A 22,788-nucleotide genomic window follows, 5' to 3' on the forward strand; every position below is an offset into this window, starting at 1 on the left:
AAAATAATAAAAAAAATGCAGAAAGCCCGATAAATGGGCAAAAGAAACAATATACAATGGACCGGTTTTTATAAACACTTTAATATAACACTTGAACAGTAATCAGTTTCAAGTTTGAAGCCCTAGGGGAATTCTTCGCCATGAGTCACTTTGAAAGAATCAACTCTGCATCAAAACCTAGAATGAAATTTGCGACTGGAACGAAATCGAGTTTTTCTACAAAATCTATAAATAGTTCTAGTCACAACACTCCTAGCAGTGCAGGTCACATCGACCGCTCCAGCTGCAAAGATTTTATAGCAGAAAACATCTTATTCGTTGATCAAAAAATTAAGCAGAAACGAAAGAAAATGGATTTGACAAGTGTTCCTAGATGCTATGCAACTTCCGGTCATATGACTTGCTATTTAAGTGGAAATTCAGAACCAAATATAGAACAGAGAAAACCAATGGGGCCTATGAAGAAAATGGAGATAGATACACCGGGTAAGTTTAATATTGCTGTACTTAGGAGTTTACCTCTATTAAATATCTAGTATTTAGATTAGAGTCGAATCATTGAAATTAAGTTATTTACTTAATTCGTATTTTTAATATATTTGAAATTAAAAGAGCGTAGTCTAGGAAAGTAGAAGTGATTTAATTTTTTAAATTTTACATTACTTACTTACTCGATTATCACATACATTTTATTGGTAACATGGCCAGTTTTAAATCCAGAAATAATCTTTTCAGAAAATGAAAAGCCACTCATAGATCCTGAGGAAGTAGCAATGGACTGGGATAATTACCATCGTTTGAAAGTGATACACAACTTCATGGAGGACCTGGAGCATGAGTATCCTTCTCTTTGCACCACGGGAAATATCGGCAAATCTCTCGAGGGACGCGATCTTAAAGTAAGCATATAGCCTGTTTATAAAAATTTTAACGAAACAAAATTTTCTATTGATTCCAACGTTAGTAATCCAATGCGGAGGTGTATCAATCCACTTTTTTTTTATTGGAACAACATAGGTATATCAATATTCGTCTCTCTTTTCTTTAAAATTACAACTCTCGCACCAAGAATTCCTCTAGTGTCATGAAAACAACCAGACCCGTAGCGACTATTAGTGCATTGATCAAATAGGTACTTCTTCCTAATGTATTATAAGGTGTTGTTATAACAATGTAAAGCAACAGTTTTTTTATTAATAAGCGATCTTTTATTCTTAGATCCTAAAGATATCGAACAGTGAAGCATCGAACGCGTGTGTGTGGATAGACGCGGGCATACACGCGCGGGAGTGGATCGCGCCCGCCGTCAACACTTACATCGCCAACCATATCGCAAGGAACTTTGAAGGCTTACCGGACTCCGTTAGAAGCAAAGATTGGTGAATTTAAAACATATTAATTTCATAACATTACCTACAGCTTTTCTTTTCTAAATGATTTAGTTCATCGCAAAATTACTTTCATTTTATGATCCCAAGTATTGTTAAAGAAGCCAGATTAATCATTTACTAACCAAATTACACGAGTTAACATAAAAACAATGAAAAAAACAGTGATAAAAATATTAAGTTTGTTTAGTTAGGAATCGAGGGCATTCTACGGACTACTCGAAATGCTCTAACTTCCAGGTATTTCATGCCAGTTCTAAATCCAGATGGATATGAATACTCGCACACCACGTATCGTATGTGGCGTAAAAATAAAGCTTATGTGAAACACAAAATGACGGGTGTGGACCTTAATAGAAATTTCAGGTATCCATATTATATTTATAGATGTTTTTAATTTCCGTATATTCAGAAATAAGTATAATAGGTGGGTATAGACTATTTTTATACGGAGGCGTATAAACACCCCCTGAGGTATCGGTGAGATTTCAACTGAAGAAAAAACTTCGCATACTTTTTCATCGGGAGTCGAACCCGATACTGATAATCTTTCGTTAATAAATTACGATATAGTGTACAAAGGGGCAGTTAGGGGCGTTTATGAATACAGTAATCCATTTAGGGAAATCACTACTTTGTAAAAATAATTGATTTTTAATGAATGATCAACACAATTTACTCTTAACTAATTTATTGTAACCAATTATAGTTACGGTTGGGGCGGCAAAGGCTCATCAGATGAACCACAACACGCGTTCTTTCGCGGACCACATCCGTTTTCTGAACCAGAATCCGCAGCGATGAGGGTTAGTAGTACATTTCATTCGCTGTTTTAAAATATAACCGTATTAAAAATATCATTAATTCATCCAACTATTTGTGATTCAAACTTGCTTTTGGCTATAGTAAGTATTTATCTTCTGGTAATTCCTTTGAACGTTATTGCCTGCTTGTCATTGTCACAAAACTGCGTCAGCACTACCGAGAATCCGTTTGCAATGTTGTGCAATAGTTAAACTATACACCAAAAACAGTTGATGCTATAAATGTAAATAAGTCACTTTTGCTGTCTTTAAAGTAAATGTATCATATTTTAAACCTCGAGCTACTGCATCAACATATAACCAACATACAGGCAACATAACAAATTAGATAATCCCAATGAAAATCAATTGAATACATTTAAATGTTGGAAATGATGATTGGAATCGCGCGCGATCATTTAGCAGTAATGTGCGTTGATACCGAAATCGTGTCGTCGCCATTGCAGGCAGAGATTAAACTGCAAACAGGATTTAGTCGTAAATCAATTTCATTGTAACGGTTTTATATCGCTCTGTTACATTAAATTTAATTCATTGTTTGCACTATTTAATGTGCTTACCTGAGAATGATCAATGTATGGCGACGACTGTGTGTAAGTCCCAGCAAATTAAATTAATAACATGATTGTAATCACAAAAAATCACACTTTCACCGACATATCTACTTTAGTCCGACAAGTTAGTATAGAGCCTTGGCACTCACAGTTTATCTAGATTATGATTTTGAGAAATGTCACTGTATCAAACAGGACCCCTCAGCGGGATAAGGTTGCTGATTGATATTCTCAATTCTGAATTGCGTATGCCTCCGCTAGCCGCGAAACATACAAGACTCTGCTAAGTCGTTGGACTATAGTAAAAAGAAATCGTTACCTGTCAATGAAATGTAATATATGTATTTTATTATACTTCAGGATATATTTCTTAACTCGGGGGTCGAGTTCAAAGTATACATAACCCTGCACAGTTTTGGACAAGTCATTATAATGCCATTTGCGTGCAGTGAAAATCTAGCCCCAGATTACATATCTCTCCTTGAGGGGGCTACTGTTATGTCCAAGGTAATTTATTATGTAACTATTTATCTGCTTATATATTTATTAGATAGTATAGTGGTAATTTAAACTCATCGTTATGGCAATAAAGATTAATTTAGAACATTCTCGATGAAGGACTTTGCGATCAGTATTCCATAGATTTTTTTATAAGAGCTGTACTCGCATGAATCATGCTGCATACATTTGCATTGTATTTTTTAAATAAACCTATCTCTGGACTTTGCTTATTCAACCCCTAAAATATGAGTCACAAGATAAAACAATTGCGTTCATAGCTTATCGCCTTTTTAACTTACTCTATACTGATAAACTGATTCAATATTTTTTGTGAGCAGGCGATCTATGATACTAACGGCAATACATATAAAGTAGGCATTTCGAAAGACGTCATGTATCCGGCCTCAGGCACCAGTAACGATTGGTCACACGGAGAAGTCGGTATTCCATTCTGTTATCTCATTGAACTCAGAAGTAGAAAACATAAATTCAAATTGCCGAAAGAAGAAATCGCGGAAACTGGAGCCGAAATACTGAGTTGTGTGATTGCGTTGATGGAATTTATTGATAATTATAAAAATCCTAAGACAGAAAATCTTCTCAACAAAACCCCTTCAACAGCAGAAAGTGAGTCTGTGGATGTTGAACTAACTAGAATTAAAGAAGAATGTATAAATTCGTTAAGTGAAGATTTAACAAGTACCTCCTGTGTGGTGTCTGAACAACTGGAACAACAAATAAGTAATAATTCTGAAGTACAAGAAGCTAGTAAAGACACTGAAATATGTTCATTCTGTGAAACCGAAAACAGTGAGCCTGGGGCAGATAATGATCTTAACCAACATGAAGTGAAGACCAAAGAATTAGATAAAACTGAAAACAACTCAAGCTTTGAAGACTTAAGCAGTATCTCCACAGAGAATGAAGAATCCCAATTACGAGAATTACTAGTAACTCAAAATTCTGAAGAAGAAATCAATCAATACTTTAACCGTGATAATAACTTAACAAATGAAAAAGATTTAGAATTCCAACATAAAGCAGTAAAAACTCAAGAGATTGATAAAAATACAGAACCTGACGACTCAAAAAGTAATTTGGATACGGAATCTGAGCAGTTAAAACTATTAATGAGTCGGAGTTTAGTTATAAACACTGAAGAGAAAGAAACAGAAAGGAACTCGTTTTTCGAAATTATAAAATCTAGTCCTGGTACTCGCCTGGAAGATATCTTTAGAAAGTCATTCTGAATTACATTACAAAAACATATCTGAGGTAAGTTATATTATTTGAGCTTTCGTTTATCCTATTAAAACTCAAGAACATTGAAATATTTTAGCATAGAGAAAAGCACTTATTAAAAAACATGAATTCTGACATTGTTGTAGTTGTCATACAAATCATAATTTTCAACTGTCAATATCATGCCAAAATTCTCAGTGACTGTGTAACGTGATTTATTAAATTTATTTATGAATAGTTAATCATTGGTCAAACAAACACGAGCTTACGACAATCACAAAAAAACATTTTATTCTTCTAATTACTATTAATCTTTCAAAGTGGCACCGCTAAAACCAAAAACCCAAGTATGGGAACTGAAATTTATTGAAGAAGGCCAGAGGCACTTTGTCAAGTCTCTGGACGCTTTAGGAGGTGCGTAATACAACTAATAAATACCTACAAATGATTCAGAAAATAATAATTGACGCAACATGAATTTTGTATCTAGAGATACTAAATTTACCGAAACAAATATACGCTACCGCCTAAGACACACATTTAACACTTTATATCTGTTGAAGATCGTATGCAAAAATAACTTACGGCGCAGTACTCTTAGTGATAAATATATTTTAATCTTTGCAGCGATTAATATATGGAAGGAAGAGCATAGCACCATGGATGTGATGGTAGAAGGACCTCGGGCCGGGCAAGTCGCCGGCATGTTACATGAAAGAGATGTGCCTTATACGATTGCAATACCCGATGTCAATGCTTTGTGTGAAAAAGAGCAGGGCAATGTCCTCACAAAAGTCGTAGCAAAACAAACCACATCTGGTTCCAGTAAGTGGCAGCACAATTATATAACTCTAATTACTTCCTCTAGAAATAACCCCCTTTAATTTTTATGGTAGATAAGAATTGGGTAACATTTGAACTTACTAATCACCCGTAATGACTCCTGTCTTGATACAATAATTTTCAATTAACCCTTTTATTGATAAATGGAAAGTAATTAAATATTTATTATGTTAACTAATTAACACATAATACACTCGTAAAAGACATTATATTAAACAATAAATTTCATAATTTGGTCATTTGAGCAACTGAAGCACGTATTAATGATAGGCAACATATAAAAAGGAACTGTGTGGTAAATAGTTAGTCATTTTCATCACACTCTCAGACAGCAATGGACGTTGCAGGAACCACCATGGATTGGACCTGCTACCACAGAGTAGACACTATCTACGCTTTCTTGGACAAGTTAGCACAAGAGTTCCCATACTTATGTACTGTACATGTTATTGGTAAAACAGCCGAAGGAAGAGACATGAAGGTATTATCTTTTATCTATACTTATATAAAGCTGAAGAGTTTGTTTGTTTGTTTGTTTGAAGGCGCTCATCACAGGAACTATTGGTCCGATTTAAAAATTATTGCATTGTTAGATAGTTCATTTATCGAGGAAGGTTAAAGGCTATCATCACGCTACGACCAATAGAAGCAGAGAACCAATAAAAATGTTACAAAAACGGGGAAAATTTTGACCCATTCTCTCTCATGTGACGCCAGCAAAGTTGCGCGAGTCAGTTAGTTTTCAATATTTGTAATCTTTGCAACTTGAAGAGTGATGTGATAACAGTAAGTATTGTGTTTCAGATGTTAAAAATATCCAATGGTGGGGAAACAAATACAGGTGTTTGGATAGACGGCACGATCCACGCTCGCGAGTGGATCAGTGCTGCTGTAGTGACGTACATAGCTAATGACATCGTCAGAAACTTTCAAAATCAACCTGAAAGCGTTATTACTAAAGACTGGTAAGTACAAAACAAAACTGTAAATATATAATATAATAATGTTTTTATTTAAGTTTATGTGTAAAAGGTTATTTGCTTTTCTCCAGGTACATTCTTCCAGTACTGAACCCAGATGGTTACGAATACACGCACACAACTGACAGAATGTGGCGAAAGAGTAGAGCGCGATATGGCGAATGTGTTGGTGTCGATCTTAACAGAAACTTCAGGTAACCATTTAATTGTGTCTGAAATAACTTAAATAATTTTAAAATAACAATGGTATCGCTTACTTATTATTTTATTTTTCCAAATGATTTATTTTATTTAGAAGAAGACTTCCAGTATTGCAATGTTGTCTAGTGATCAAGCAGGTATACACACTGTTAAACGTGTAATAAATATTAACTATCCCTAATATTTTTAGCTACGGCTGGGCAGAACGGGGTGAAGAAGGATCATCAGAAGACCCGGGAAGCATATTTTACAGAGGACCAAAGGCTTTCTCTGAACCTGAAACCACGGCAGTAAAGGTACCCTATCACTTTTAATAGCAACCCTTCTGTCTAAATTATTCAAACCAATTGTGAAATAAAAATTCGACCACCATAAATTACAATCTTATAAATCTTGAACCATGTAATAACCGAAGTAATTTGCAAAGACAGCTTATTTTAATTTTGTTATCCTTTACTTCCAGAACGCAATATTAAAGGCACCGATAGAGTTCAAGGTGTATCTGTCATTTCATAGTTACGGCGAGGCGATCATATTCCCCTGGGGCTACACCAGTGAACCATGTCCCGACTACGTCATGATGCTTGAAGGTGGAACGGCTATGGCTAAGGTAAGAAATAACTTTATACATCTTTAATCAATTTACCCCCGGTTTCTCAATACATTTAGCGGTAGTTTATCTATTCGATAGCGTTTTTATATGAGTTTTAACGCTTTTGAATAGATAAACTATCCCTAAATGTGCCTCAGAAACCGTGGGTTAAAGTTTTTGAATTAATGAATTTCATAGGACATAACTTGATCTTCGATTTCATTTCGATTTACTGTTCTGATTCAAATACAGTGTTGTTATCAATCGTAATTTGAGGTTTTTGTTACTCTTAATTTAAACGTGCTTGTATTTTTTTTGAGAATTAATGTACGTGTTTTTTTTACTAGGCCATCCACGCATCTAGTGGTCACACGTACAAAGTAGGCAGCACGAAGGACCTCATGTATTACGCCAGCGGCACTAGCAGTGACTGGACCTATGGCGTCGTCAACATACCATTCTCTTACATGATCGAACTTAGAGGGAAACAACACAGATTTCTACTTCCCAAGGAGGAAATAGTTCCCACAGCAATAGAATCCCTCAAAGCAGTTCTAAGACTTCTGCAATTTGTTGATGGTAAATGCGGAGGCTCCGACTTATCTTGTGTCTGTCCTAAATAATTAATCAATCCGATATTCTGAAAAAAAATTGTAATATACAGCGAATTACTCCCAATCATGTTGACTATTTATAAGTTATGCACGTAAATAAATTATGACAATAAAATTTTGTTTTATTAATACCAGTACTTTAAAAGACCTTTAGTAATAGTTGCAAAAACAGGCTCCGTAGTGCTAACCACATCCAGAGTAAAATCTTAGTCTCTCCATCTGAATCGAATTATGTTATGTCGTACGCAAAAAAATGAAAGAAAATGGGAATTGATATTTGGGTTTCTCTTAATATTATTATAGTTTCATTTCTTCAATATATTATTAGGTATAGTTTAACATAGTTCAAACAAGGTCTCTCCTATAATTTTGAGCTATTATGCTGTAGGATATCAGTAAAACGCTCACTATATAAGTAAACAACGATAAAACATTTCATTGCTCCATACATTCATAATGCCTGGACGCAATGACCTGTGCCAAATAGCTCGGCGGTGTGGTTTCGACTATAATGGACACAATCCAAAACTTTTTACTCGCGCTGCGCTATAAAATATTTTGTTTCTGCGGCCTAAATTGCTTTAATAAAACTGCAGTATAAAAAATTCGATAACTTTATTTACAGATTTGCATTATCTTATAATACAGTCAACAATTCATTAAACGTTACGATTTGGAATTCACATTCAATTTATCTAACGTAAAAACACCTATCGGTCGACAATAACCGCTATATTATCGTAGACGAGCACAATGTGTCCAAATATCTGAACGTCTCAACACTCGGGACGGGACAAGCCGAACAGTTGTATAAAATAAAATCTCTGTCCACTACACGTATCATATAACCATCTGATGAAACACTAATACAAGGACTCGACAGTACATACACTGGAATGTTAAACAAAATCCTCCTACGAACCGCAATCATACGTAACTCCAGTTGAACTTTGTAAATTGCACGCTCCCGCATCGATAGTGTTGTTGTTAGAAGCGCGTACACGCAGGTCCAACACGAAATGGACAGTAATGATTCCTGTAATAGTCAGTGGCACGTCAATCACTAGTAGGGACGCCAAACGTCAACAGGTCGTCTTTCTGACGTGATGAGGGACTTGCTTCGAGTTCGTACTCCCTGTTCTGTCCACTCCGGCGAGGCGGGCCGCTTTTTGCCAGTTCCTGATGCTGACGAACTTTCTTCTTCCCTTTCCGGACTAGAATTGTTGGAGTCTTCTTGAGGCGGTGGCGGTCGAAGCCACCAATCGTAGCCGCCGTATAGCTGCGAGTACAGCCACGCAGGCGGAGTAGGGAGTAAAGGGGAGTTAAGAAATAGTTGTGCGGCTAAAGCACTGTGGAATAAGCTTGACGGTGCTGGCAGTGGCTGTAGCGGTTTCCTTGTCCTCGTGACTGAGGTGAACGCTCCGGGGCGGTCATCAGGAGGTGGACTACTTGACGCTGTGACGGATATATCGTCGTCGTCGTGGGGCGAGCTAGGCCGGGAGGTAGCGGGACTTGTCGTGCTGTGTGCGTGCATCGTTATTGGATTCTCTGACACATCTGCAACAATTACGATCCATTTATTATTCAGTTCATGACAGCATAAAAAAAATCTACCTTGAGGTATTGTAACTCGCATACTTACCAGTCTCATGGGGTGGTGGAGGCACATGCTGCGGCTGCGTATGCGCAGGCGGTAGTACGTGTGGTGTGAAATGCGCGGGTGTAGGCAACAGAGGAGGAGGATAATGTCGCGCCAACGCACCCCATTCACCACCCGGTAAACCGGCCAGCTGATGAGCTATACCTGAACCAAAGGAAATAACGCTGATTAACAAGGGTGACCCAATATTAACACAATGGAAAAATCGGGAAGGATCATTGATAAAAACAAATTTTGCTTAATGATAGTCATACAGTAACATGACTGCTTACCTATTAAGAACAGATAGAATAAGATTCAAAGGTATCATTCAAAGTCAAATTATTAAGTACTTCATAATATGAGATTCGGTAATTTGTTGTCTTTATAAACCCATAAACATAATTTTAAACCTTGTAAAAGGTAGAAATCAGAGCACGTCATACAACACAACATTTGCCACCCTACTATTCAAAATTCAATCAACAAAACAATAGCGCTAAGAGTTATCGCGTGAAACGCTCCACTAACGCTAATGCGGTGCTTAACGCACTCATCGGAATATTTAAATAATGAGAGAGACGAAAGCCTCCCCAAGCTTGTTACAATGCCTTATCTCCGCCGCGGCACTCCTCAATTGTTAGATTGTTACCTACCAATTGTCAAATGGTGGTTTTGTTGAATCGAAAGAAAAAGCTAAAGCAATATTATAGAAACTAGTACCAAGATGTTTGTGAGTTACAAAGAAGGTATTAGTACAAGGCTTCTGTTACAATTTCAACAAATGGTATGAACAACAAACGGACGGGTATGTAGGTCAACGGCCTTTTTTTAGGCAATTTATACCAATATCAGCCAATAAACAATCACAATAACAATCACATTCATACAAATAGGAAATGTGTTTTGGCGTCATAATTTTCAGTTGACATTTTTAAGCGCATAAATTAACAAAGTTTGCCGGCGCCGCGACCCCGTATATTCGGCTTAACCCTTTAGCACCCACCTTGGGTAATTCCCACCCCGAGCCAACCCAACCCTTTCAGCAATAGAATAAATTACAGGCCGTTTTATGTCGCAGATACCGTCGGTACGAAAATGTAAAACACATTATTTTGAATCCGACCGCTTAGCCTTTATAGGTGTAGTGCTTTATGAGTCCGTTGCAATTAGACAAGAGCTGCTTTTTAGGATAAGCCCGGCTTAATCTTGCCTCCAAGCGACTCACGGCTTTTACGATAATGATTTGAGATATCGAATCGGTCCCCGACCGGTTAAGTACATTATTATCTACAAAGCGTTTTCATCGTAAAATTGAAATTGTTTTTTTACTGGCTATTTTAGAACTTTCGAATAATAGAATGTACTAAAACTTGATACATTAAACAACACTAGGGCATTCAGATCTGCGGCTTAGAATGCTTCGCAGGATTGGAGGTAGAATAGGTAAAGGTCTCAATATATAAACTCGATTATCTCTTCGGCCAACTATGACTAACTTTATATTTTGTTTCTTTTGTTTGTTTTTAAAAGACAACTCTCGCATTAAGAATAATAATTACTCTTGTATCGCGGGGACTTTTACAAACCAAACAACGGACACAAAGTACAACCAGACCCGAAACAATTATTTGTGGATTGCACAAATGAGAATCGACCCTTCGACCTCCCGACGCAATAGGAGCGGCGTGGTGACCTAAACCACTGCTCCACGAAGGCAGTCAAATGTATGAATCTTCTGAGCTAAGAGGTTCATCAGAATAAATCGCAGTCCGTTACTGAGCTATTTAACTTCGTCTAATAAGTGCAGTAAGTAAACGTAAGACAAGTCGTCTCGGTATTCAAAGCTTTCTTTCAGCTAAAAGCATCGAGCTCAGACAATATCGGCATCGCTCTCGAGACACAAAAAATAACTCTGAAGCTCAAGATTACCCCGACTGGGTTGCAGGCATTCATTACTCTTCGCACTCAAAGGCATATAGAGCAGATTGAAAACAAATGAAATACCGCGAGTGTTAAAAGTATTCAAAGCTTTAATGGAAACTGATATTCACATAAGTACATATTTTAATTTTTCACGAAATATCATAATTAATTTATTTAGGTAATTATTATTTCCCCACTGAGCCGGACGACGTAGAAACATACTTACCATGTTTCTACGTCGTCCGGCTCCACAAAATACAAATTGCGGTTATTAACGTTTTAAACTACGTTTCAAGGACTTAATGTAGTTTTTTTTCGTTTTGTAATATTCTGGAAAGGTTTCTTCTGTGCTGTGAAAAATGGCGCGGCATTGTTTCATTATGTATTCTCTATTCAAAGATTCAGAAGAAAGGGTAGCGCCAGACGATTTGCATTCGTTAAAAAAATGTTGGAATCCTTTATTGTGTGCACGATGCGTAATCGTTGTATACGACGTCTCAGCTATTTTGAATCATTACAAACACAACAACAATTTTAAGTGATTATGTGTATAATTGTTATTTTGTACGAACAATGGAGATGCGAAGACTTTATTCTCATTCCGGGACAAATTCGTATCTCAGTCCAAAAGGGACGTTATGAATCTAGAAAAAAATATATGTAACGTCGTAACTCATTTTACCTTGATATTGTTTTTTGACTTATTTCTAAAATCAAAGATGGCTTAAATCAAAGAACAACAACAAAGTATCAAATCAGTACGAGCACTGTAGTTGTGGATTGGCCGCATCCGAAGACGTGCCAGTCCGCTACATTGCCCCGGACGAAGGGGTTTTTTCTTCGACTTTGAAAAATCGCACCGCGCCAAGAGAGGGTTGAACCCAAACATTTTAATGCCATTTGTTAGATTGCGTCTTGCATTTTTCCTTCTCCCGATACTACAGCGCTAATCCGCGAAGACGACCGGGATTACGCGGATAAAAGTATTTACGTTTTTAGTGTGATTCCGATGTTCAGGATTAGGGCGGATTTTTTTAAAGACTTCAACCCTTCTTGATTAGAGAAAGGGTTGGAAGCACTTTCCACTAATTATTTTGCATTTCTTCGAACATCATTTATGTAACACTTAATCGAAGTTGAGCGACTAGACATTTCCTTCGGATTAACGACTTGTATCCAAATGAGTTTTTCTTTGAAGAGACATTACAAAGTGTATTAGAGAATTTGTTATTTAATAAGTAAACATCACACTGATATCCCTGCGAGGTGGTTGCGACTGACAATCGCAAATATTTAATTATTTCCGTGAAACTAACAACTTAAATTAATTTTGTGAACTGCTTGTGCCATATAAATCTACCTCCACTTTCACTATTTCAAATGTCGCGAGATGAAAACTGTGAACATTGTATGATATACTTCAAGGTGCTTTGCGTGTGTTAAATGTGACAGTTAATTAATTATGAAGTAGTTTTGAATAATAACGACAAATTAAAATTTAAAAAGTATGACTGTTTTTGTTCCCGTCGATATTAATACATAAACTTTAGTTTCTTATATCGGTTTACATTTTATGTTGTGAATTATTTGAAGCAAATTTCGTGAGATAAACCAACAAAAAGTTTCAATTGAAACTTCAACTTTACAGCGTCACTACGTTACGGATAACTGTCCCACAACACAGCGGGTGCTGTGATATGACACCGGTCGTATAGTTAGTGCTAAGGGCTGTGACGTCACAGGCGGCAAGCAAGACGGATGCCCTCCGTACATCATAAGGTTAATAAGAGGGCTCGTGAACTAACGACGCCGCTTTGTCAACGCGCCTTAACCCGCCCGCCGCCATCTTGCAACGCCATGTTGAATTTCAATCTGCTTAGCGCTTAATGAATTTGCGTCTATTGATTTTGTTTAACCCCTTTTTGTTTTGCTTAATTAACCTTTCGGTGTAAAAGTAGCTTGACAAGGGAGTAAAGGTTACTGTTATCTATCTGATAGATGCGATTAATTAATTTCTTTTAAAAGATAACTCTTTCTTGTCCCTTCAATTCAGTTTTCTATAGCCCCTATCAGCTGAATGACCTTTTAAATTTTCTTTGTAAATCACTCGCGAAGATAACATTACACTGTTACAGTATGAACCGCGTTCAATGTAGAGTCATAACATTACACGTAGCATTAAGAGTTAATTGCGTGGGAGTCATCATACGAATTCATTTGAAAACGTTTAAAAGGTACAGTGAGTGCGAATCACGTCATACAAAAGGCTGTATGAGGTGGGTGGAACATTTAAAATTTACAAATGCGTAATTATGCACCCGCATTGTCGCGCGCTGGAAGGGTTATGTTGCCCCTCTTTCTTCCCTCCCTCGCCCCCACAATCCCGGGCTTCCGGGCCTAATGCTATATTAATTTTCTCTAAGACTCCCTCATTAATAATGCGAAGGCTGCGACTTTAAGTGGCGCTCACACGGCGACGTGAGATACACAGATGTGTGAAATTTATGATGTGACATGATGTGCCTAAAATCACTGAAGATCTAGGCCGCTTATTTTTCTTATTGAACAACTATTCCACAATTACTTCGTCAACGAGAGTCAGTTCAAGGTTGGAAACATAATAAAAAGAAAAACTTTCGTGACATGTAATTAAACAAAATAATGAATTATTAGCTACCGGAACGTACCTCCCGTAAAAGTCTACTTTGGAAGAGTAACATTTGATTCTTATAATCGTAAACTATTTTATTCTGTAATTATAATAAATTACCTAAACTACGAAATTAGAACCGTGCAATGATTGAATATGACAAACTGGCACATCCAAAGTTTCATAGCTGCACAACAAAAGTTGTGTCTATAAGAGAGGCGCGTGAACGTGAGTGTGGATAATTTATCATGATTTCACAAGGGTTATTGGTGCTCGCCGTTAAGAGGGCAGCGGAGACTTGCCTCGTACAGTACAGCCGCGAAGCGAGGAATTTACATATTGAAGTACTCGCTAAATTGTTTCTAAAGAGAGAACAAAGCGAACTCGAGCCCCGGCGCGATGAAAGAAGCCTCTCTGTTCAAGTAATCTTGTAATGTGCGTACATTCCGCTTAATGAGAATGCCTGGCAAGTTCCTACTTGCCGCTCCCACTAATTATTACCCAATGAGTAGTTCACTGTTCAAACGTGCGTGCTAAGTCTGCTCTTAAATAGTTACTTGAAACAAGGGCATAAATGTAAAGTAAGATAATAATGTTTCTTTCTTTTGTCAATTTCATAACGGTCAGATTTATTAATTTAACGTTGATATAAAATAAGCAACTCACTTTACCATAGATATTTTATACGCCTACAAAATTAACATACTCAGTCAAAATGTTCAGTAGCAACGCGTATCCTTTATTAACACACATATCTAAACAATGTTAATTTGTGAGTGATTACAGATCAAATCCAATATAAAATCGAAAGCAAATTAGCATGCATTAATTCCGGTGTCTTGGCACGTGTGGCTCGAGTTGAGCGCGACGTGGCGACGTGTGCTCGCTCAGATCGAGGCGTAGCCGACAAGAGCGCGAGGTGTATAATTGAGTTAGAGCCCTTTGACACCCGCCCTAACGAGGTTTGCGAGCACTTGCGTGCCGTCGCCACTCCGCCTATAAACTACACAAAGGTGACAACGAGTGCTTGTGTCTCTGGTTGCTTTACCACCACGCAATCCTTTGTCACAGTTTTTGTCAATTGATTTGGTGGTGCTGTTGTTGTTTTTAATTTGCTTTTTTAAGAATTGCTATTGCAACATGTTCAGCATTTACCAACAGAGGACAAACTGCCTTAACGTTAGACAAGAACTTTTTCTGCTAAAGATGTTGATAATCACATGTTAGTGGTAGAGAAAAATATTAGCGTATCTACTCTTTATTGAAAAAAATTCTATCCTAATTGAAAAAAGTAACTATGAAGATATATCAATTTGAGATTATTCATAATGACTTATAATTCGCAAATATAAGTCATAATACAACGAACATTTTATTGTATTGTGATTTGAAAAATTACAAATATGATGCCCTAATATGGAAAAAACTAAAATTTTCTTAATAATGATTACGTAATTCGTAAAACTCTTTTGCAGGTGCAATTTATTTTTTATTTGGGCACAGCTAGGTGTTCGTAGTACACAATTATGACGGTGTTTATTAGGTGCAAGTGAAGGGAGCGGGCGCCTAGCGACGAGGACTCCCTGCGACGCGCCCCGCCTCGCGCTGTACTGGGGAAATCTTATTCACCTGCCATATTTTACGCTTTACTATAAAACACCTTCGTAGATTTTAGGTGTAAGGCATTTTTAGGCTCAGCCATAATTTATTATTTACGAAGGTTATCATTAATTTGTCACAGACTGACTATATCACGATTATACAAAAACTACGTGCAGTGTGTACCATTATCATTCTATGCAGACGACACAAATATATACGTCTACATACCTTCTTTGGATCTTTTATCCAAAAGTTCATTTATAAAACTTTATTATAACGTTTATGCTTTAATTATAGACTATTAAGAAACTGTAGCAAGACCAAGAAAACAAAACTATTGAAAGTTACATAAAGCAACAACTTTGTTCCAGGTCACAAACATTTTTCTCAGCTCTACCAAACTTTGGTAAAACTCCAAATTGTTAATATTAAAACTGTTCTGTATCTCGCAGGTGTCAAGCCGGGGGCCCCAAATTGATAATTAATTGTTACGCAAAACTTCTCGACCAAATTAAATCCCCTTTTGAGGCGCGACAGGACGCGGAGTGACAACGGTACGGGTGACAATTTAATATCTTTCGGATAGAAACGTCGAGCGACTCAAAACGAGCGAGACAGGGGGTCACAACTCAAGTTATAACAGGTATCAAGTGGATAACAATACGCTCTGATGTTGTACTTCTCGCAGATCCTTCGTTATTTATAACTTTGAACATTTCATATGAACACTGATTATTGCCTCTACAAGTTTTAATCGTTGATTCGATCTTGTGGGTAATTATAATATTTGTAATATATTTAGTTATATATAAAACGTGTATGTATGTATTTAAAACAATAATAGAGTCATCTTAGGGATCGGGGACTGTTTATATTGCCTAAGAGTTCCTAACTTTTCGGACGTTTTTACCAATAATGTTAAACGACTTCATTCTGTACTCTTACCTGACAACTTAAAAGGTAACGATCCCATGAGCGGATCAGGCGGGAACCGTGGTCCAAAGTGAAAGGGGTGGAATCCATGGTGGCGTGTCTTCGACCTTGGCTCCCTCGGTCCGTCCACCGTCACCTTGATGGCCTTCTGATACGTCGCCACTTGAGGAGGAGATGTCGCCAGCATTATCGTCAGAGTGAACGATTTACCTGCAGACCAAGAAAAAAATAAAACAACTTGGTTACCATAGTACAAGCACTGCTTAGTTTGGAATCAAATGACCGCGTGTGACAACTCACAACTGGACAACTCCAATGATATTTATTTTATAACTAGCTGACCCGGCAAACTTTGTTTTGCCATATATATTTTTTTAAATGTTAGGTGTGACCAACCCTTATCACTTAGGGGTATAAAAGTTAGATAGTAGCCGATTCTCAAGCTTACTGAATATTTGTACACATTTCGGTAAAAATCAGTAAAGCCGCTGCGGAGGAATGAGGTGCTAACTTTGTGACACGATAATTTTATATATTCGATTTCATAGTCATTTGTATGACCTTTATAAAACAAGAGTTACAAAACGAACTATTTTGATTTTAAGTTTGTAACAAACTTTAAGAAAGTGGATAACTTTCTTAACTAATGTTGACAACCCATTGAACGATATTTCGGAATGAGAATGAAAGCATCTTAAAATGTTAAACGTTGCATTTAAGTTACAACCGAGGCACGTGCCAGAATCATCTAGCAGCCATCACCTTGGAATGCATACAATTCGCGGTGCACTCGGCAAACATTCTGTGTCGTACGCGGTTGATTTGTGGGCCAAGGCGTCCGTGCTAGAGAGCCCACGTGCCATCACGAACTCACGATTACCATGAAAAGATTCCTGTAGCAGATTATCACTCAAAGATTTTAGTTACTTTGAAATTGAATTTTCAACATAACCAAAATTTTAATCTTAAACTAGTAATTTCATTATAACTAATGTCCAAATTCCGCTTAGATCGTATTAATATGGACACGAAATAAACCAAATTCAGGGAACGCCGCAATGTAGTTGCGGTAAAAGCTTAAAGGTCCCTAATAGATATTCAAATAAGAACATTACTTTTACTGTGAAACTGGTTACAAACCGGTTCTGTACAAAATGATAAGCACTGTGTAAATGTGGTCGTGGTCCAGCCTATCACTTAATAAGTGTTGGAAACTCGCGACACTGACATCAGATTACGGGTCCTTTTATTAAATACTTAACCATTGCTGGCTGTGTTCAGCTTTGCTTTGCAGTTCTGAGTTTCAACTCAGCAATGGTCGCTTAACAAGTGGGCGTTACCATACTACATACGCGATGAATATCGAGAATATGAGTGGTGTAGTCGAAATGCCATCGTAACACATCCACCGCAGAGCGGCCGCAAACACGGCACCAAGCGTTTGAACAATCACTGGCGTATCGGCACACATACCAAATGGTAATTCTGGCAGTTCATCGGTTGACATTCTACACCCGCTAGTAATGAATCATGATGGGTGCTAATTGAATTTTATATCCTGCGGCGGGCTGGTTATATCGCTTGCTTATTTACGCACGTTTCAAATTAAGAATACGTGTAATTATATCTAAATGTTATTGTTCAAAACCTTAGATACAATAGCATGGTTATTGAAATGGAGGAGTGTATGGACGACATAATTTCGTCAATTTTTTTTAAGAAAATATGTATAAATATTATATTTACTTTAATCTCCTGTATCTAAAATATTAAAATATAATTTTCATATTTTCTACATCTCGTTTTCCAATTTCCGCGATGCAGGTAAACAAGTGCTGCAGTAATTTAGAGCCAACAAACAAGCTAGAAAGGAAAGATTTCATATTTAGATCCCAAATTATATTCTGAATAAAAGAAACGTACCGAGATAACATTCCGGCGTGGCGTGCAAAACAAAAGAGAGGCTACCATTTCCAACGTCTGGCTTGAGGCCAAAAGCCGCGGCGGTGGTCCTTCGAGCCATGAAAACGACATAAACACCCCCTCCCTCCCCGCGCACAGCCCGCGGATCCCCACCACACACCCCACGACCCGAAATGAGCGGCCACCCGCTTATTTTCATAAAACCCACATAAACTCGGCGAGAACTTAAGAGAGAGACCAAGAAATTGTTTTTCTGCGCAAATATACGCAAAAAAGAAAAGTTTTATTGTCTCCGGGACGTAGATACGAATTACCCATTCCGACTACTTACATAATACGATGGAAGAATCTACATGAGACATGTTGAACGCGCTACAATATGCCGCTTAATATTCATGAAACACCAAATATATATCAAAGACAAGTTTATTAATATAATTGGGCCTTCTTTATGTACAATAGTACCCATTGCTTGAACATGACTGCGGATCGTTCAGAGTTAGCCAAATTAAAACTTATAAATCACTATAATATAGAATAATATATACGATTCTTTGATATATCTCCTAAAATATTTATTTGTATCTGTAATCTGTATAACTTTATACAATTTTGTTTTTCTAAATAAAAATCCAAACCAAGAACACCGCTTTTTCATTCATACATATGCAACATACCTTTAGAAGGAAAATAAAGGCGTTTGCTTCATAAATCATTTAGTTATTCATAAAAAGGCTTTCGTCTGGCCACCCCCTCGCGACTCCTGAAGCTAACATATTGCACTCGGGGTGCACGTGCGACACACTTCATAAACTGTTCATATTGATCCCCAACGAGAGGGGGCGCCACTGATTGTCCATAACAATCGTCTGATTTGTAAACAAAAGACTATTGGCGTACAGATATTAATTTGTAATTATTAAATTCCACTGACTGCTCCTAGAGTTTACTCTACCACATTCGATTTAGAATCTATAATGTTTTAAATATGTAGGCCTGAGTTAAGTTTTGCAACGGGATATCTTTAATGGTAAATCCGGTCCGTATATTCATGAAACACCTGACGCCATCTATCTGTAGCAGAGGTGTATCAATTTTAAAGGTAACTACAAAACCTGTCTTTAAATTTGCTACACAGAAGAATATAAACAAATTATGAACAAAATTTTAATCATATAGCTGATTAGTTACAGATACTACTGTTTACTTAAAAGGTGTTTCAGAAAAGAGGGCTTCAAACCATGTAAAAATACATAATTTAAACAAAGGCCTACTTTTACGAAATAGATAACAGTTGAATTATGAACAAATTCAAATTCTAGGGAAATTCAAATTCGGCAATTTCCTGGGCACGTCAGATTAAAAATCAGCTTTATAACGTCATAAAGTAGGTAGGAGGAACGTTAAGATAAGAGTTCGCCGCTTGCGAGCTAAATAAAAAATGAGCCACAATGGTAATGGCGCCGAGCTCCTTTGATCTCGGTTTCATGGCTTACAGGGGATTTTCGGCTCACAGAGAGGCAATTTGGATATAAAATACCGACCGATACGCATTAGGGACATTAGTGAATTGACTGCTGACTGAGTGTACACCTCATATACGTATCCTACACACATATACAGACTTTGCTCATTTATTACGTAAAGGAATGTTTGCCGAAGTAATATAAAACTCCCCACCGATAAAATAACCTAATACAAGCGAGACACCGTAAAATCCGAGTTTATTGAAGCGTCTCAAAGAACAAGAGAGGAAAAGTCAAAAGCGTACACAATTAAAAACCGTCCCCCGGGAAGCACCTTGCCAACGAGCCGAGCGGTCAATATTGCGAGACGAGACCCTCAATTTTCACCACTCTCCCCAACGCTAATAACAATAATTAGGAATGAGTGGTTCAATAATTAAAAACGGAAAGAGAACAACTCCAAAAAGACGGATATTAAAAGAAACTCTCTCCGTCCCTCTTTTCCACAAAAGCAATCCGCATAGTGCATCTCGCTTTCCGTCTCAATTTCTGTTATACATTTTTTGCACAATGCTCCTCTTTTAAATTAATAAAAATTCAAATGGATGCTCTTCTCAAATTGTGGTGGTAGTTAGCAACGGTCTTAACAATTATTTTAAGCCAATGCCCGTTTCGAAATGTACCAATTACTACATTTTGTGTTAGAACTTGAAGTAAAATATGGCCTTTGTGTTGGTTTTGTAGAAAATGACCTACAGTATTTATATGCATAAAACTCTTCAATGTAAACCTATGGAAAGAACTAACCTATGGAAGAAACTTTGTCCCTAAATTATATAAAATTCGCATCGCATTATATTTTACAAACAACTTATATGAAACCCTCAAACCTTACTTACTTAATCTTCATTTACGATATTAATGTGCCCCATTCTATTCAAACAACATACCCTTGAAAGGCTAATTTACATCCTCAATCATCTTTACAACATACAAGTTCTCAGAATACCACGGTAAAATTGAAATCATTAGTTTGTAAAGGTATGGAGTGCATCAAAGGCCCCTCTCGAGTTAATAACGAAAGGTGAGGTGATGGTGAGGCCGAGATGTTTTTCGCCGCGGCCCTCTGTACAAAAATAATATTCCGAGGGTGGAAACATAAGGCGCGCATAGGGTGGTGACTATTGTTCTACACTGTTTGGTTAACTGGACCTTTGTTGCAGTTTCAAGATCATATGTGATGTTTTCTGGCCAATTACTTGTGCAGAAAAAAAATATGTGTAATGTGTCTATTGAGTCTAAATTAAAATATTAAGAAGAACTAATGGACATAAAACATCTTAATAATCTTGTTTCCTCTTAGTTGAAACGAATTACCCGTTTTGAAATCAATTCTTTTCACGGTCTTCCCGCTTAAAATCTTGTAACGCACAATATAAAAGCGCAATTAAAGAGCCCAGTGTAAAGAGTTCAGAGACAAATGAGACTAGGGGCGTATTTTTTATCTGTCTAGCTAAGGTGGGGCCAATCAATCGATTAGCAGATGTCCCTCCTTGACTACTGGTGCGATAAATTGGCCTCTTACTACGCCACTCCGGGGTATAATAAGGTAAGGTTAAATTTAAACCAGTCGTGAATGAAATGCATTTAATTTCTTTTTGAAGCGCTGATTTAAGAACCCGTTTAAAATGCAATTATTGTTCATTGTTCATTCGAATTTATATTTTTTTAAACTATGAAACATGAATATCTTTTACATAATCCAATCTTTACTTGTAGGTAACATAATGAACATGGTCTTACAGATTTTTAAGAAGAAGAAAACGATCTTACAAGTAATTAATAATTCTTGCCCAATAAGCAAAGTGAAGGCAGCCGCTCCTCGGCGAGCTGACACGGCACACCCCGTGGCAAAAAAAGTGGTTGGGGGGCCTCATTAAATTTTTCGCTTATTAAAAATTCCCCGCGCCCCGTCCCTCGACGTTAGATACGCAACTTTTTATCCCGGAACGAAACAAAAGTTATGTTCCGCCGCGATCCCCCTTTGTCTTTTTTACCCGATAATTTGAGTGAGATTTTCTCGCAATTTAAGATAAACAAAGAGAGCGCTTACCCTTAATTGGAAAGCAGAGCGTTATTCAGGAAGGAACGTGACAAATAGACACCTCTTAACTTCTTTTCCACTTTCCCGCCGCTCTGGGCTATATTGGTTTTTTCGTGTACACGCTAGCCGAAAGCTTTTGTTTGTTTGAGGAATTTTTAATGAGGGTTATATTTGTGCTACGGAGTGGAAATCCACTCTAATTTTCCACGCATCTATCAACGCCATTTAGGTAATTATCTGTCGTTCTTGAACAATTAGTGAACGTATAAACCGATGTAAAAGCTCGACATTGCAATTCTAGTTTAGGGTGTGTCAAACTTGTTTAGCTAGTTTTAAAGTAGTTGCGTTGTACTCGACTTATATGGGATTTAAGGGGAATGTGTCTAGAGAGTGAAGTAAACTTACAGCGTATTAGTGACACTATACCATATTCTGCAAAATTTTTAAGTAAGCCTCTATATTTTAGAACACCAATATTTAAAAAATACAATTCTATATACTCGTATAATTAGAAACTAGCATTTGTTTCGGCAATTACTCCATTGCGCTGGTTTCTTGTCTTTTTTATATGAAGTATTCAAAGAAAAAAGATATTATACGCAAATAGAACAGTGATACTCAAATATAATGCTCCAATAATTGTATACGGTTAAGTCGAGAAAAACAACACCTACGCAATAAAACACTGCAGACCGGCCCACGTTAGATTTCTTTGAAACTAAGGCTTGTTTGATGTCATTGCCTGTTACGCAAAATCTTAGCACGACCTATTAAAAATGTAACAGTTTTCCTTTAAAATATCTTTG

General features: G+C 37.1%; 2 protein-coding genes across 2 annotated transcripts in view; one reads left to right on the plus strand and one right to left on the minus strand.

Annotated features, from left to right (window-relative positions):
• Window positions 1-773: 773 nt before the first annotated feature.
• LOC142979607 (uncharacterized) lies at window positions 774-7,839 on the plus strand. Its single transcript, XM_076124638.1, has 14 exons — window positions 774-899; window positions 1,219-1,379; window positions 1,629-1,754; window positions 2,098-2,194; window positions 3,127-3,273; window positions 3,606-4,479; window positions 4,831-4,923; window positions 5,137-5,334; window positions 5,700-5,833; window positions 6,157-6,317; window positions 6,404-6,526; window positions 6,724-6,829; window positions 6,997-7,143; window positions 7,473-7,839. The coding sequence occupies exons 1-14, from the start codon at window positions 774-776 to the stop codon at window positions 7,746-7,748; spliced, it is 2,769 nt and encodes a 922-aa protein (XP_075980753.1). The 3' UTR covers window positions 7,749-7,839.
• Window positions 7,840-8,414: 575 nt separating this feature from the next.
• LOC142979422 (uncharacterized) overlaps window positions 8,415-22,788 on the minus strand; it is a 31,870-nt gene continuing 17,496 nt past the window's right edge. The window contains exons 4-6 of the mRNA XM_076124310.1: window positions 16,502-16,699; window positions 9,382-9,543; window positions 8,415-9,296 (exon numbers count right to left, since the gene is read on the minus strand). Coding sequence (XP_075980425.1) covers window positions 8,803-9,296; window positions 9,382-9,543; window positions 16,502-16,699 — 854 coding nt within the window. The 3' untranslated portion in view covers window positions 8,415-8,802. The remainder of the gene's footprint in view (window positions 9,297-9,381; window positions 9,544-16,501; window positions 16,700-22,788) is intronic.

Source organism: Anticarsia gemmatalis, chromosome 16 (genome assembly GCF_050436995.1).
Source record: "Anticarsia gemmatalis isolate Benzon Research Colony breed Stoneville strain chromosome 16, ilAntGemm2 primary, whole genome shotgun sequence".
Taxonomy (NCBI): domain Eukaryota; kingdom Metazoa; phylum Arthropoda; class Insecta; order Lepidoptera; family Erebidae; genus Anticarsia; species Anticarsia gemmatalis.